We start from the raw sequence: 18042 nt of genomic DNA, 5'->3' as shown, positions 1-18042 counted from the left end.
TATCCTTTGTGTCGTTCTCTTCTTTCTCGTGATAATCATCGTCTCCAGATTTTTTCTTAAGATCTAAATTATCGTGCAGCTTTCTGGCATAACCTTCGTGAAAATCAGCGTCTCTAATATGCCCAGCATGATCATACGCAGAATCTTCATAGCCTTCTTCCGTATAAACCGTATTCACTTTCGTATTCTTCACCACTGCTCTTAATCTTGCTGCGTTTTCCTTTTCTTCTTCAGAATCTGCGTTCTCTATAGCTTTCTTTCGAGGCAGCTTCCTCAATGTATGAGTTTTTCTCACTTGAGCGTATAGTTTCGTTGGTACAAATTCTAAATGAACCTTTTTATCCTTTGGTGGCTTGGCCCATTCACCTGGAGCAGTGTATTTCGGTTTTGTTGGAACGTTTCTCGGTTCTTCGTGCTCTGAATAGGGAATCGCGTGATCAGCTGGTCCATCAGGTTCTTCTTCTTCGAAAGAAGAATCATCTATAGAAGATTCATTGTCCGTTGGATTCTGGACTCTGTTGTATACACTGGTATCAGACGATTCTTGATCTGATTCTTTCTGATTTTCTTCTTGGGAGACAGTGGTTGAGATTTTTTCAGTCGTTGATGATTCTGCGAAGAAGAATTCTTCTTTAGAGATGTTGGATTGTGGCTGGATGTCATTTGTAGGAGATCCTTTGGTAAATTTTCCTGAACCATATGAAGTATCCGACACTGATTTCCCTTGAGACCCGAAAACCGACACCAGTAATAACATTAACAACACTTGATTCATTGCGCTATTGTGAGCTTGCCATTGCACTTGAACAAAGATAAGTCAGTCAATTCGCGTAATCCTTGTCTATCCACAATACCATATCAAATGGAACATGGAATTGTTGGTTGAGAAGTTTAACATCACTTTGTTTCAGTCAGACAACTATTTCAGTCAGTATCACTTTATTGCAGTCAGACAAATTTGAATAATATCCGCGTGACACGATAAATGAAACGAACTATCTTGTAACACGGTAGATTTACAAGTTTCCAAAAGAAAAAATAATCGAAACGCGCATTTTGTGTACGAATGGCTCTTACGAATTTTTACAAAGCACGCAACAACGCAAGGCTCACTATTTACATAAAAAAGTTCAACGTAGACAAATGAGGATTATTCGATTGATTGCACGAATAAATTACGATCCAAAGATACGCGAACGAATGACATTAAATTTGATTTGTAATCGCGCAAATAAATTGAAATCTATTTAATTCAAAGATGCGCGAATAAATTGTGATCGATTCGAAAATGCGCCACCAAAAGTTTTATAGTTATTCGGCTGGAAGGTGCACGAACAAGTTATGATCGATACGATTCGTATTGGCGCGAAACCAATAGGTTTCCAATCATTTTCGATTGAAAGCTTGCATCGAACTGCACGCGGCACGGTCCGCGTGGCCTAATTTATATTTTCCAGTGGATCGGAAAGGCAGCAGTAGGGTCTGAAGTGTCGTTGTTCACGGGACCGTGCAGTACCGAACACAGAACGGTTCTGTCACTCTCGATTGAGTCCCTCGGTGGATCGTTTCATTGGAAAGGGAATAAAGAAATCCGTGATCAGCCTAGCTCGCGCACGATGCATTAATTGCATCAACGCTTTTTACTGAACCACTTTCTGCGGATTCGCTAATTTGTTCTAAATTCTTGCTCCTTCTACTTCGATCACACGACACGCTTTATTTCACTTTTTCAGATACTTTCGAAGCTGAGATTAAACTGCAAAGAACGAGAAAAATTATGAAAATTAGTTAGAAATTCCTTTCTGAGAATTCTATTTGTTTGAAATTTCTTGTTTAAAATTGTATAACTATATATATATATATAATGCATGCAATATTGTATAATGCAAATATATATAGTTATACAATATATATATAATTGAAGATTTCTTTTTAAGAGTTCTATTTAAAATTTCTTTACAAATCATTGTATAACTATATATATAATAAATTGCATTCAGATGTTTCATTTCTTCGCGTTAGAAGATCGTCGTGTTAAAGACATATTTCCCGTTACTTCTCAGTTTCAATATAATAACTGCAATCTTAAAACGGTACATGAGAAAACGTAATTATCCATCACGCAATAGTATTCGTTTAATGGGACAGCCTCATTTGCTACTTGTTTAATTGATACTCTATGTAATAATCTTTTAATTCAGTGATTGATATCCGTAGAACCGTTGAATAAATTGTTCCCAGCGATTATTACGCGAAATCTTGAACTCCATAGAACGTCGACGTTGATGTATTTATTAATCTTTGGAGGCTACAGATCATTCTTCAAGATACAAATTCCAAGGATTTCATTCTGAAATTTATAGACTTACATGAGTAATTGAGGGCTCATGTAGAGAACAATGTTAAATTTTCCAATTTTTTTAGATAAAAATACATTTTATCAGTCAGACGCCAAATTCACAGCAATACGATGTATATCTTGACATATGTTTGGCTTTCTTCGTGGAAGACAAAGATTGACAAAGGTTTTGTAATCTTGCTACGACCATCAAATTTTAATATCCCAATCTTGTTCTCATTGTAACAGACAAAAAGAATTTGTAACGTTTTAAGATATTCTGTAACGTTAAAAAAATACAATTAGATTTTTCTTGTGAAAATTATATGAAATATGAAAATTTCAATTTGTTTATTTTGATTCGCTCCTTTAATAATAAAGATTGGAGATGATGCGGTGGAACCTACGATCCATGGGAAAGGAGTAGATCTTCGATTCTAGCTTCGGCAGCGTTTCTAGAATTAGCGGCTCTCAATAATGTTTCATCCAAAGGCAGCGATGCGAAGAAAACTGTGGCTCGGGCGACACGCTTCGCAACTCGACGCGGAAAGGCTCAGTGTAATTGCCTCGCCAGAAACTTGGCAAGCGAAACAAACGATTTACACACGAGTGAGCTAAGCAAAACGCTCGGTGCTCTTGACTGTGGATAGTCAGCCGCAGCTTAAGCCGCGTTAACGCTGTCGCAATGGATAAGTCGACAGGAAGTTTGGATAATAGAATGGTTTCGTATTCCTTATGTGTCGTGAAAGATCCATGAAATATAATAGAAATGGAGGTTTCCTATCTCTGATTATTATATTACATACAGGGTGCGCCGTTAGAATCCGGACAAAAGAAGTTTTGTGCAGAAAGTTGTTTATTTAAGTCAATACACAAAAACACATGAAAATGTTGTTATATCTCATTTAAAGGGTCCTTGCTGAGAACTTTTATTCTATGTAACCACCCTCTGCCTCTATGACCTGCTCTATTCTTGCTCTAAAGCGCGAGCACGCTGACTTCAACTGGTCGCGTTTAATTGTCGCGAATTCTGACTCGATAGCAGCTCGTAGGGAGTTGACGTTGGGGTGCCTGCATTTATTAGTTTGTCTCTCGATAACGCCCCACACGTAATAGTCCAATGGGTTTAGGTCGGGACTGTTAGGAGGCCAGAAATCTTTCGACCAAAACATGTCCACATTGTCAGAGAGCCAATTTTGAACAAGATGACTTGTGTGAGCAGGTGCGCCATCTTGTTGAAATAAATACGGCCTTCTAGAAGCCGTAATTTCCATCCACGGCTTTATTACTGTCTTCAGGACCTCCAAATAAACCTCCTTTGTGATTCTTTCGCCTTTTTGGAAGAAGTGCGGAGGCATGACGTCGCCCTCACTTGAGACAACGCTCAAAACGTGAACACTTGCTGGAAATTTGGTTTTGCCCACAACAGGAACATCTTCGAGATTGTGGGCCAGCCAACGGTCGTTCCTCCGATTCACTTTGGCATCCACCCGGCGCGAAGACTTTCTATAATCGCCGCTCTTCTATCGTATTCCGGGTTTTGCTTAACGAGTTCTGTCATTTTGAGGTTATAGAAGACTTATTGACATATTTAACTAACTTCAGAGTCAATCAGCACAAACATCTGAATTCTAATATGGTGGGAACTACAAATTGAATTCTGTCCGAATTCTAACGGCGCACCCTGTATTTTTAATGTATTTCAACTTGAACATTGTTAAATATTATTGCAAGAGATTACTTAATTTAATCTCAGAATTTTTATTCAGGAGTTCATTAATAAAATAGTATCAAATATAACAGAAACTGTGTCCATATTATGTTGTTTATATATTTTATTATATTTATGTAGCGTGTTAAAAAATATTTCTACAGTTTGGCGCAAATTTGATGAATTTAAAAATACGATATTCATATTTCTTTTTAATTTCAAATGCTTATGTATCATACTGTGTTGATGAATATGCCAGTTTAATGGTTCACGATTATGAAGTAGTAACTATTCGATTGACAAGTAGCTATTTAGTAAAACGATTGAGGAGTTGAGAAATGTGGAATAAGAAATGGAACTATTTAGAAACAGCGTGCAATCTTTGTTAATAGAGAATGTGCAATATTAAGAACAAGAAACTATTATCGAGTCGCTGTTGCATTATTTATTTAACGATTCGCGAAACACATATATCCAACTAGCGATATTTTATAATAGACATTATATTAATGATGATTTATAAATAATACACGTACAGAATAATAAATATATAAAAGTTCGCGCGACGCTGCTTAATTGCAACGTATTTGTAATTGCACCTGCCCAACTGTATGATTGTAATACTCCTATAGGCGTTAAACATTTGCTATCGTTATACTAATCGTAAGTATTGCGTTAGTACCCTCCCTTTAATTTATTTTTCTATATATGATCATAAAATATAAACCCAAAGGATGAATCACATTGTACAATTGTATTCGACATTTTTATTTCTTAAATGTCATATTTTTGTCATGATGAATCATTGCTTCACGTAACGGATCATAAAAACGATTTATCAATCGAAATTGGAGGACACCAACGAATACGAGCGAGTACAGAAAATAAACTATGAAACTAACAATAAGTCGAATTGTAGTATCTACTTTCGACGTATATATTTATTATATATAAATACTTTCGTTTTTGCAAGGTTGATTAACGTTAAAACACGATGAACATCCGACGATTATAATTTCTTACAAAAGAAAGAAACGATCAGGTACTCCGAAAGGAAGCAAAATTACGCTCAAGATGCAATCAAAGGTTTCCACGAATTGGAATCGTTTTGGTTCGATGTCGATGAATCTTCAGACGATTGTAACATCATTGCCTCTGGTCTGAAAAAGTCGATAATCGGGTGGTAATTATAATTGATTCGCCTCTGCGGTTCTTGATATTCGTCGTCGAAACCACCATTTTGTAGTCTTGACGTTGCGTCCATTTGCAAATCGTATGGTTGACTGTATCTGTGCAAATCCAAATTTGTTTAATTCAACATCCAAACAGCTATAGATTTTATATCCTTAAATTTAAATAAAAAGTTCATTTAAATTTAATTCAAGATTTTTCATATTTAAAAAAAATTATTTGTAAAAAATTGCAAAATTCGGATTTTTACATTTTAGATAATTCAAAATTTTCGATTAAAAAATTTAACCTTTAAATGATTCACATTTAATTCCAAATTTCAGATTTTTTAATTAAAAAGATAAGATTCCTGATTTTATATCATGATACGTAAGGTCATTGTTGATTACCTATTTAAAATCGTACTGTTCACAGTTTCGGTTTGTTCCTCAACATGAGACGTAGATTCTCTTCTATATGGTGGTCTATTGGGTCTACTTGGTCTAGAACCTTTCAGTAATGGTCCAGTATATCCTGGTGCTCTAGTATTCGGTGCGTGTTGCTGAGGCAATTTATCGAATGGCCTTGAACTTGTAGACGAAGGTTTCTTGGGTCTTGTTCTTACAGGTAGAATAAACGGTGGTCTACTAGGGGTAGTTTCTACTGTAGGCTTTTTATTGCTTGAACCTGCAAGATTTTAGACATTTGTTTCACATTTTCACCTGATTTTATCTTTCAAATTCTTTCACGATAAATAAAAAAAATGTTTTATCTTTGATCATTTTACATACCAACAGATGAATCGAAAGGGAACTTGTTTAAATAATTTAATTTCGGAGACTCTTCAAAGTCATCTTTTTGATCGCTGGTGGCGAAATCAGATCCAGGAAACGATTCTTTAATTCTGAGTGATGGGTCCTTTTGATGAGGTGGAAAAATATCAGCGTAACCGTGTACGTGGCAACTACAGCAAGATGGAACTTTGAAAATATCCATGTGAAGACCCAATTTATTATCCCAGGTTAAAAGTCTATGGTAATTGTACACTTGCATGCAAGAAGATCGATAGTTCTCTGATATGAAAGAGCAGCTCGACTGCGGGTTTCTGAAAGCGAAATTTAACGTCAGTATGTTCAATGGTAAGAAATTTCGAATAATTTTTTCCTGGAAATTTTCTTCTACAGTGTTTCAATTTGTCTTATTAACGTGGTAAAGTATCATTTTCCTATTTTCAAGGAATATTCAGCTTCAATACCACAAAGAAGATATTTTGCTCACTGATTTGTAACAAAGTATCGAATTTCGATTTCTATCGCGAGAGAAGATCCTCCGCTAAATTTTACTGGGAAAGTGTTAACCGAATCAGTTGCATTCAACTACAAAAATAAATCATTGGAACGAACGGCCGAGGTAAACGGAATTGCCTTTTAAACCGAGCAGGAAATCTCAGCTTTAACCATGGCTAAAAGACAATCTTGAGCGTAAAGTAGAAGGAACGTTCTGGTAGATTGCTGACTTTATGTAACGCTTGATGCGAATTAATTGCGATTGTCTTTTACTTACGAGCATTTCTCCAATCGTAGAGTTTGCGTGTGTTCGCCGGTGTTTATTATGTATTTCCAAATACCGGAAGCGGCTCGAGCTAGTTGTGGTCGTGCATATTTGATGACGGATGGACACGTGAAACCTTCTTCGACATTTTCTAATGATGAACTTGCATCGGATCTTCTAAGATAAATTGATGTGAAATTGACACGAATTAATTCAATAGAATAGAAAGTAATCTTACAGGAAAAATGATTATAATTTATAAAAAGAAAACTTCGATAGATATTATGATTCAATGTAAAATGTATAATCCTGTATCATGATACCACGCGTTGCTACATAGCACCGCTGTTGGCCCCAGTTGCCATTCAACAGGAGCACAATAGAACTAAACCTTTTACTCGTGTCATTTCTTAACCAGTAATTCCTATAATTGTAGAATTACGAGTTAACAAAGACAAATTCTAGTTAGATCAATTTTAGTTATACAGTATAAATTTAATATAATTTATTTTGAATAAAAATTACACAACGAGTAAAAGTTGAGAGCCATAAATAAAAGAATTGTTATATTCAAATGACAAGTTAATTCGTCTTCCCCAATTAAAAAATTAATAATTATTATACGTCTATGAGCCTCACCTCCTAATTTCATTACTCTCGTATCGATTCTCATATTTATTTTCCAGGGGCAATGCAATCGGAAGACTTTCGGCAGATTCGTCAAAATCTTGCGACTTGTAATCAGTCAACAATGCAGCGACCATCTCCTTGTTGCTTCTCAAACTCCTCGTAATCGTCTCGCTAAGAAAATTTCATCCTATTAAAATCCACGTAATAATAAACATAATAATAAATTCAATGAGGATTATTCTTCCTCTAATTTAATTCGTAACAACTTTCTCACAATTCAATGAAATCATGCGAACAAATGGAAGAAAGGAAACGAAAGTTTTGACAATTGCTTCCACAACTTCCTTTCCAATCTGGATACCCATAATTCCTAATTAATAAAACAACTTATGATTATGGTTATGAGAAAACGGAGGTCGAATAAGCATTGCGCAATGAACAATTCGAACGTGGAATCGTAGGAAAGCGAGCGCACTTTCTTTCGGTTAAACGAGCCTGCGAATTGTCTTTACTATCGTGAAACGACGGTTTAATTAACGTTAATCCCTGTTGCTCATCAGAGAAAGTTTAATTTAAATGCGAGACACTGAATTAGTTGCGTAATCTTTGCAACTTGTTGGAGGGAAGAGAGGAAAAAAGAGAAGAAAAATAGTAATACATGAAACTTACTGTGGGTAATCAGCTACTTCGAGACAAACTGTCTTCGTGAAGAAAGTACATTCTTTTTCTGTTGGATCCCGTTTTACTTCTGTGGGTCGTCTGGGTGGTCTTATTAGCGGTGTTCTCGATAGATCTAGAAAGTAATTATTATAAATCGATTTTGTTATATGATTGATAGACTGAAAATTTCCATGTATTTATGGTAAAATACACAAGATAAGACGTTCATTAAAATTAGATTAGGAATGTTTATGTAAATTGAAATTTTTACGAATAGAAAAGAAATGAAATTATACTATAAAGTTATATTTTGGATATTTTATATATTTTTGTATATTATGCTTGTTTTTACATGTTCAAATTTCCCATAAATACACAAGAAATACAGATTTATATTTTTGCGAGCTGAGAAGAAACAGAACCTTAGAGACTTGTTTTTTTCTTAAATATTGTAACAAGTACTATGAATATTTTATATACGTATTTTGTGCATTTCTGCATTTTTAAATTCTCAATAAACACTTGAACATTGTCTAATTATAATATTTAGTAACTGAAATAAAGTAAATTTACATAAACATACACAGTCTATTACGTAATAAGGAACGTATTAAACAAAAAGTTTCATGCAATATCCTGTTCGAAATTTGTTAAGACGAAATATAAAATAAAAGTATGAAAAATAACCTGCATAGACATTTCTTCGATTTAGAGAAGTTGGTCTTCTTGGAGGAGGTCGATAACCAGGTCGTTTCCGCAGGTTGGGCCTTATAATTCTCAATTCTTGTGGCTGTAACAAAAAGAGAAAAAGAAAACTTATCATAATCAGTGAACTTTGATACAGGCTATTTAAGCTATTTCTTTATCTTCTCAGTAGTAAACGAACATGTATTCTTTTAGAAAATCCTATTTATCGGTCGAGAAATCTTAATTACACATAATTAACAATATATGTTCCTCGAGCATCCGTTAGCCATTTTAGCCTGGTTGCTAATTAGTATTCAGTAAGGAAGGTTTCGCGGTATCCTTTGAGAAATTTACATACATAGCTTTGCCCGAGATCCTCTGGAAATTACGACTGGTAATATTATAAACACACTAATTAGAAACTCGTGAAAGTAATCGCGGAAAAAATGTATGTTGTCATCAAAAAGAAAAGCATTTTCTTGGAAATTATCACGTTTCAAGTTTTCACGTTTTAACCTTTTAATTTAGATTCATACATTTTTAAAGATATAGAGAAGATTTTTCAAAAATTTATGCATATTGTATAAATCACGATGTTTAAAGAAAGAAAGGATAAAGAATATCATTTTAGAAATCTCTGTACTAACAAACCTGTTTTACACAGATTTTTGCGCGTAATGTTACAAACAGAAAGTTGAAGTCCGAAAATACAATAATTGCACGGAATAGCGGCCGCATGTGACAAAATTGTACATTTCGATATGATTTACGATAGAAAGGAGTTCCAAGTATGACTTTCTAGGAATTTTTCTTGTAACCAGGTAAATAGCCATCAATCTTTCATTTGAATACGATAATATTGAGCCCAGAACATCGTATTTACTGGAAAATACAAAGCGATTCAGAAGTTGCTTCTTTAACGTTCGTCGAATCTTGTACGACCATAAAAGTGGTTGAAGTTAAATCGATGCCTGCTATTTGGTATTTACAGGTTATACAGGATAATTTACTTTCCTATATTAGGTATAGAAACTTGCCGCGATGAATAAATGCATAAAAGTGATTGCCAATAGAAGCAAGCTTTGCAATCATCGCGACGCGACGTCATCCTCGATCGGAACAGGGTCAACTTTACAATACAAAAAGGGTATCGAGGATGAGCTAACAATCTTTTGTAATTCCATTTAGTAGTAGTGTTTTTTCTTGAGTCACTCGCATTAGTTTCTTCTTAGATGGTTACTTTTTCATATCTCTTATTCTTTTCCCAATTTCGTTCTTTTTTCAACAAACGAAGGGATATTTAATGTTTGATGAAATAAATTTAACATATACTTAAAACGAAAAATCATGTATATTAAGAATGAAACAAATCTTGAATATTTTCTATAAATCTGAGAAATTTTTTAACGATAGAGAGAAACGTCTGAATACAAAATGATCTAACAAACGTAATGGTGTTAAACGAATAATTTATATAAAATATATTTATACCATCAAAATATTAAATAATTGGCGACAAAACAATATAATACACTTTTCATCGTTTACCTCAGGCAATTCTTCTAACCCTTCCTCATCACCAGTGGGATCATCGGATATGACCTTCGCGATGTCCGTGCTTTTCGGTAGCATGAGTTCCCTGCTGGCATTTTGTCGACTTCCATTACTCAATAGCGCACGAACTTTTTCCAATTGCTGTTGAGAATTGTAATAAATGAGAGAATAATTGTGATTGACCTTTACAAAAAAATATGCAACTTTCACAAATCAAATTGATCAACTACCCAAATACAGGACTACTTTCCTTTTTGAAATTTTTCCAGGTTGATCAATGTGGCTTCTGAATAACTCATGCTTGACATATTCTAATATTGCTTTCCAGTTTCTCTAAAAATTTTGTAAATCAGCAAACCAAGAAAAGGAAGAATGCCTCGAAAAGCAACTATAATACATTTATAATTTTACATAACAGAAGCAATTTACAGAATGCAATATGTCTTAATAAATTCCAAAGAAGACTATAATTCTTAAAGTATAGTTTTTCCGAATCACATACGGATGTGCACGTACTGCAAGGTGTGTTTCATGCAGGTCTGTTTTCGTGTTCTCATCAACGCTAATACGTTAACGATATGTTTAGCTCGTTAAATTAACAGCAGTTAACCCGACTAACACGGCGTGTAAGCGTTATTTAAGTAAATAGAAACTTCTTTCACTCACACTCTCTCGTAGTTTATCCGTCCTGTTCTTGAATGCTACGTCGTTGATCTTGATGGACGTGACCGTCGTCTCGTTGTTTTCTTTACGATCGTTGAGATCCACGTCGTCTTTCAAATCCTTCTCAACGCTGACGTCGATCGAGGACAGTAGCACGACTGCCTAGAGAGTGAAACGAACCCCGTGTATTCGCGTAAACTTATTATTACCGCCGAAAATTCTGGGTCAGCGAGATTTCAACTCAGACACGCTTATTCTTCATTTATTCTCGACGAATCTTCTTCAACTATTAATCATATTTTCACTTTGCAAGATAAAACGTATTTTCTATAAGTCGACCTCGAATTCGCTTTCGTTCGTGCGATATTTAAATGATTAGATGCAGAAAGTTTCCAAAAGGAAAAGAAATAATGTTGTAAAAATTTTTGTAAGTTTTAAAATAAAAAGTTTGAGAAAAGAAAGTGTTTTGAAAGAAAGTTTAAACGTACGAGGAGCTAAATTTAGATTGGAAATATTTTAAAGAAAGATTTAAACCTACTAATTCCTGCTATATTTCTCTTTTAATCCATAGTATTCTAAAATTATATTTTAAAATGTCACGCAGATGTCTGTACAATAAATGTACAGTTACAATTAGTTTGATTATTGCCATTTACCGACCAATTTATTCCACAGATAGTCACACACATGAATATTAATCGAAATACTAAACCACAGTTAGTAGAAATATCCATATTAATAGTCCTAACGAGAATATCGGATACTCATCCGACAGGTAGGCAAATAAGTCCTGTTAATAATAATTCCTTGATTCGATGTAAAATTCGATATCTTGAGCTAGCTATCGAATCATCAATGACTTATTGTCATCTTCGAATATCTAATTAATTCTTCCTTTTTCGTTCCCACACAAAATATCAAACTTAATTCAATAAATTCTATATTTTATATAGGAACGATCCTCTTCCTTTATCCAAATAATTATGATTTGTCAGATTCTTTTAAATAGACAAAACAGAAAATCACCGTTCAGGAACATGTACATTGACTTCCATTCTATTTAAATAGATTTAATTCAACGACTTCTACATTGTCCATAAATTCTTCCTTTTATTTCAATAAATTATTTCAGGAAATTGTGCACTTTCTATGGAAGCTTCATTTTACATTATCTAAATAATTATGATTCAATAAATTCTTTTAAACAAAGAAAGCAGACATTCCTCCTTTAAAACCACGTATACATATTTCTATTTTATTTACTATAAATAAATTTAATTCAGCAAATTTCATATTCTCTATAAAATATTCCTCTTCTATAGATCTAATAAATTCTATATTATTCAAATTTGTATTTTCCATGGAAACTTCCTCTTCCTTTAACTAAACAATTATAATTCAATAAATTCTTAGACTATGAAAGCAGGCATTGCTTCCTTTCAGGAACATGTATATCGTCTTCCGTTTTTTTCTTTTTTTTTTTTTTTGTTTCTCGCTGAGACAGCACAGTTTATCGCTTAGACGATCTTTTATTCGAAACAAATCCTTTCCCTTTCATAATCGTAACAACGATAGGATTTCCCGACGGACACAATAGCACAATTCTTCTATTATGATTGCGGGAATTGATCGCTAGGGAAACGTTGTACGGGTGAGCTTCTCGTTTCTGTGGGCCTGGCTATCACGGAAGAAATCTCCTTTGGCGCATGGTGGAAGCGCGAGCTATAGAGAAACGTTAATTTCGTTTACGTTGCAGCGGAAGTGGCGTTGTAAAGTGACGGCGTGTAACGCGTCGTGAAATCGTCGTGAAAACACGACCGAGCGGATTTAACGACACGGACCACGTGTCGGTCCGGTGAAATTATGTGATTTTTTCTCCGGACGACGCCAGTCTAGGAAATGATAAAAAATGCACATAGATACGACACGCTCGCAATTCGCGGGTGAAAGTCACGTTGTTCCGCATCCATGATTAGTTTCGAGCAAACGCAACTGCCGGTGTGTGCAGCCGCATGCACGGATTTTTCTGCGATTGGGAGATTGAACGAAAGTTTCTATTGAATAGCGTTCACGCGCCATAGTTGGATCGAGTAAAATGTAAATCATGCGATCGATGACGAGCGTAATGGTCAAGATAATGAATTCATTTATTACGTTTACCTGGTTTCTCTGTTTCAATTTAAATGAATGGTTGTGTAACTTTCACCCCGATGCAGGATCTTGAACAGAAGGGTACTTTCTAAAATATGAATTTCTTAATGAAATGCCATGATCTTATTCTATATTTCAGTGTTTCTATCTTAGGGTTATCCTAAATTGGGGACAAAATCGATAAGATCTAGCCTAGGATGGATCTACGATTGTTTGAGTGGAGTCGGTATATTTCCGAGAATTTAATAATCTCCCGCTCTTACTTTGAGCCGCCTGAATAACAGGATATATCACTTAAGTGTAACACGTCAATTTTAATGAAATTTACATGAGATAATTTCTAGAAAGATATTTGACACATATTGTTTTTTTCTAAAAACAGTTTCTGAATGCAAACAAAAATGGTTTAGACAAGAATCGTGAATTTTTAATGGAAAATTTTGCTACATAGACAATTTTTCAAAATATTTAATAATTTGTGTAAAATACATATAATAAATTATTAAATGTGATTCAATTCTATTATGTTTCAGATATATATATATATATATATATATACGTTATATATACGATATATATATATATATCTGAAACATAATAGAATTGAATCACATTTAATAATTTATTATATGTATTTTACACAAATATATATATATATATATATATATATATATATATATATATATATATATATATGAATTTTCATTCTTGTTCATACAAATTATTTATTAAACTCATTCCAGTTTATCCTGTGTTACTTAACCACTAACTTTAGGCTAATTGTTATTAAACATTGCTAATTACAGTGTGACTTCATAAAGTAATTATTAACGACAGCTGTACAGTTGATTTCTTTCTTATCAAATTAAGTTAGATGTTATCGTATCATGGGTGGTCTCGTAGCTGCAGAAAGCTGTAACCGGCTACTTTGTGATCTGTCTGACGTCGAGTTTAGCATAGCCAAAGGCGACATTCTGTCAGACGTCTTAACGATATCCTTGATGTGTATCTCACTTTCCACTAACGCCATCCTTATCAGTTACAACACTGTTATCGCATTGTTATCGTTTCAGTAAATTATTATTCCCATTGTTCCATCCCTATGGGACGTTTCTCGAGTTCCTATAGTTCTAACACGGATCACAATGTGTTCGAGATTTCCTGACATAGAAAGATAAGAGAAATGCGAATACGAAGTGTTTGTGTTAATGTTGCCATTGCAGGAAATGGTCGATGTAACAACACGTGTGGAGACTCGACAGTATTATGCCACATGAAATAACCATAAACGTGGAAATTCCAACATATCCTCTGCTGTTTGCAATGAGCGCTGACCTAGTAACCATGATGCTCAGCAGAAGGAAGAGCTACGATTTCACTGAGTGATCCTTTTTTCTTTTCATATCGCTAGTGTTCATCAATTCTTAGCCAATAACGTACGATTTTTCAGGATATTTTGTAACATTGTTGTACGATTATTTGTTTGAAACACGTGTAACGTTTCCTGGTGTTTTGTTACTCGATTAGTATCGATTTCTGGCGATCTTTCTTTTTACTTCTTCATAGTCTTCCGAATGGAGGACTAAATATCGCGTGTGTATGTATATTATATATACGTAATTGTATATAAATAAAATGTGTACATGGATTCGTCTTGTTGTTGTATAGAATATCATTTCTGTAATATTATATCGCATTAGGTTGAGTAATTAATTCATTTACATTTTCTCAAAACATCGAGTGTCGACGTTGATGTACGTCGAGTGTAATTACTTTGATATAAAATCTATTCTTTTTAAAAATGTAAATTTTCATAAAAATCCACAATCGGCGCTTGTGAATTCCGTTTGCCTGTAATTAGCTGAGAAATCAACAACTTTCGAATACCATATTATATTATAATGAGTCACAAATTTTGAAGGAGCCTCATTTAAATGCTTGAAACGTTAATACCTCTCGTGTGAATGGAAAAAAATACAACAATACGATAGGCTTTCTACCAATACATGTAGCAGCTTCTTTTTATAACATTTTCTGCGTACATAATGTTTTTTCTTTCTCGTTACAAATATAGACGTGGTTAAATTCCTCGAGTTACAAAACTTTCATGAAACATTTCATAAGGTAAAACATTTCACCTTAGATTATTATCGAGAACTTTCACCGTGCTTATCGTCCTAAGAAGATATACACTTGTTGCAAATTATAAGCCGTACGCTGATCTCATCGATTTATTCCGACGTATCAAATCAAAAGATCTGTTCAGTGAAATTTAATACGTAATTATAACTATGGTTTAAAGGAATTACTTGTAATTTTGAAGATAGAGGATCTTTCACAAATCAGGTAATATCGTAATCACATCGTTGGTTTGTTCAAATAACGATATATATAGGAAAATCTTTGATTTCAAAATACCTGCAAAAATTAACTTCGATAGTGGATTATTGGATTACAACATCAATTGTTCATTTTTTTGATCTTTATTTGTATATATATTACAATCTAACATTTTCAAGAATAGTATCAGTATTTTACTTAATAGAATAATAAAATATTAATAATGAAGTTATACTATTTAATAAAAAGAAGGTCGCAATTAGAAAACAGCCTTCCTGTAATAATAAACTATATATATAACAAATGTTTTGTTACAGATCCTTAAAAACCAGAGACCATTAGCTGGATCACAAATGAGCAAAAATTTGTCATTATAAAATGCTCAAGTAATTAGTAACTTTCTTTTTGAGATTGAGTTCTTGAAAAAATTTACTCCTCTCGACTGTCTCAATCTTTTACTGAACAATGATAATTTGTAAAATAAATTTTTAAATACATATTTTAAAAATACTAATATCTATACCATTTACAACACTGCACAATTTACCTTTGCTTTGAAGATCAATAGATCATACGTTAATCTGTTAAATCAAACTTTCAAATAACCATCTCATTCAAGAATTTTACAAAGATCAGTTAAAGGTAACTAACGTGAGTTACAATATACGTAAATTATATCGCATGATAGGTGATTTCGTCAATCAGAAACGAACAGGAACTGATGACGAAGCATGCACAGTGAACTATCTATCGAACAACCTAATTCTCAGGGTCCAACATGGGAGAAACCGAAGGAATAAGCAAACTGATCGATGAAATACGATAAAAGGAACGAACAATTGCCTCTATTGATAAAAAAAAAAAAAAAAAAACGCGAGTAGTTGCACGTTCGGCCAACGATCTCATATTTGTAATCGTCGATAAATCTTTCACTCGCCAGCACGTGAGAGGGAACTCATAGCAATTAAGGGAATCTATTTACTTTTCCTGATTCCGTCAGGTTACCGGATCAAGGCCATGCAAAGGTTGTTCCACTTTACGCGAAGAGAACCACAGGCGCAGAGTGTTAGTCATCATTTCTTCATGAAAACACGGAAACTTCTTTCGAGTTCCTGTCAACGAACTTAGAAATATTTGGTTGAACATGTTACATATCAGTGATATGACGTTTCATGTTTCGTGTTTCATCGTTAGGAACTAATTAACGGGATACCTTACGGTTTATATACGTATATAAATGTGATATATATATTAATCAAGAACAATTATTTCGAAGATTGCTTTCTGATAATTAATAATTATCCCTGTAAATATTAAGTGTCGATTGATACGAAGATGTTACAATATAGCTTCGCACGTGTCATTTTTATCTTTGTTGAAAAATTTAACGTGTGAATTATATTGTATATGTACGGATTTTCATACTTTTTCTCGAAAATTGAAGACTTAAATGAAAAAGAAAAAATCAGAAACAATCAAATTACATAAAAAACAAATTGATGGAATAACTACTTTAAAAATTTGTATAATAATAAATTTGTATAAATTCGATATGTTCGGTTTGATTTCCGAGTAACTTAATTACAAGTCAATAACAAGAGGCAACACTTGGTTGCACATGAATGCTTCGGACTAATTTGAATTTTCTTAGACCATTTTTGTAATGTTCATAATTAAAATATTAGGATCATTTATGAAATCGTGTCCATGAAAGTTACTCGCGATTAAAAAGCCATGGGACATTAGTTAATTCTTGACAAATTGGCGAAAGTCGAATTGTCTGGCATGCTTTCATACATTCAAGACAAGACACGTGTTTAGGATCACTAAAACTACCAAGATTAATAATATAACAAAAATTTCAATTTCTTACCACCGTGATAAAAAATAGTCCACGCGTCATCATCATTCCTTCATATGATCTTTCATCAAGGTCTTCTCACTTCTTCCCAACGCACAGTACCACACTCACTATCACCACCAATTTTTTAATCCTGTTTTTCAATACTAGATACGCTTAAATAAACTATCTTTCAAATACCAAAACGTCTAGTATCTAATAGTAATCAATTAAAAAATGGAACAAATCACTGAACATCGATATCAGTCTCCCCTATCGATTCTCAATCATTCACCCGGCAGTTCTTCAGCAAAAACAACGTGCTCTGGTTCGACGACAATTCCTCAAGCCTAACAAAGTCTCTGAAGCAATTAATCGACGTTGCTCGAAGTTCAATCGCACTTCTCATCGACGTCCACGGAACAACGATGTCTGGAGGCTGCGTGTTCCACCAGGGGACGAAAAATTGTGCGCTCGTGGAAGCGCACCGACCTCTGGTTACAGCCGCCGCGGAACGGGCACGGTCCTCGTCTTCATCAGGTGGAAGGAGAGATGCCAAAGGAGAAGAAGAATCGTGGCCCGATGCCTGGCGGGTCTCACGTGGGGATAATGTAGGAACGAGCGTGCTTCGTCCTGCGTGTTCCCCCTTCGTCGAGCCATGACCGAGAAAACCGGACGGCCGGATAAGCGTGTCGTATTCGAGAGGAGGAAGAAGTCGGCCAGTCGACCTCCTCCTTTGCTCTTCTT

General features: G+C 34.2%; 1 protein-coding gene across 1 annotated transcript; it reads right to left on the bottom strand.

Annotated features, from left to right (window-relative positions):
- Nucleotides 1–4876: 4876 nt before the first annotated feature.
- LOC132915360 (neurotrophin 1) lies at nucleotides 4877–17915 on the bottom strand. The gene is made up of 10 exons (XM_060975165.1): nucleotides 17329–17915; nucleotides 10968–11126; nucleotides 10296–10442; nucleotides 8748–8850; nucleotides 8070–8193; nucleotides 7410–7571; nucleotides 6783–6947; nucleotides 6011–6324; nucleotides 5630–5906; nucleotides 4877–5338 (listed from the first exon to the last, which is right to left on the bottom strand). Exons 1-10 carry the CDS (start codon nucleotides 17362–17364, stop codon nucleotides 5119–5121), a joined length of 1707 nt encoding a protein of 568 aa, XP_060831148.1. The 5' UTR covers nucleotides 17365–17915; the 3' UTR covers nucleotides 4877–5118.
- Nucleotides 17916–18042: the final 127 nt, after the last annotated feature.

This window comes from Bombus pascuorum, chromosome 1 (assembly GCF_905332965.1).
Source record: "Bombus pascuorum chromosome 1, iyBomPasc1.1, whole genome shotgun sequence".
NCBI classification, from domain to species: Eukaryota; Metazoa; Arthropoda; class Insecta; order Hymenoptera; family Apidae; genus Bombus; species Bombus pascuorum.
This window is presented reverse-complemented; position numbering and strand designations above follow the sequence as displayed.

Coding starts and splice junctions, on each gene's coding strand:
- LOC132915360 (XM_060975165.1), bottom strand. CDS start 17,364: ATGATGATGACGCGTGGACTATTTTTTATCACGGTG. Junction 10,443..10,967: donor CGGATAAACTACGAGAGAGT/GTGAGTGAAAGA, acceptor AATTCTCAACAG/CAATTGGAAAAAGTTCGTGC. Junction 6,325..6,782: donor CTACGATTGGAGAAATGCTC/GTAAGTAAAAGA, acceptor TTTCGCTTTCAG/AAACCCGCAGTCGAGCTGCT.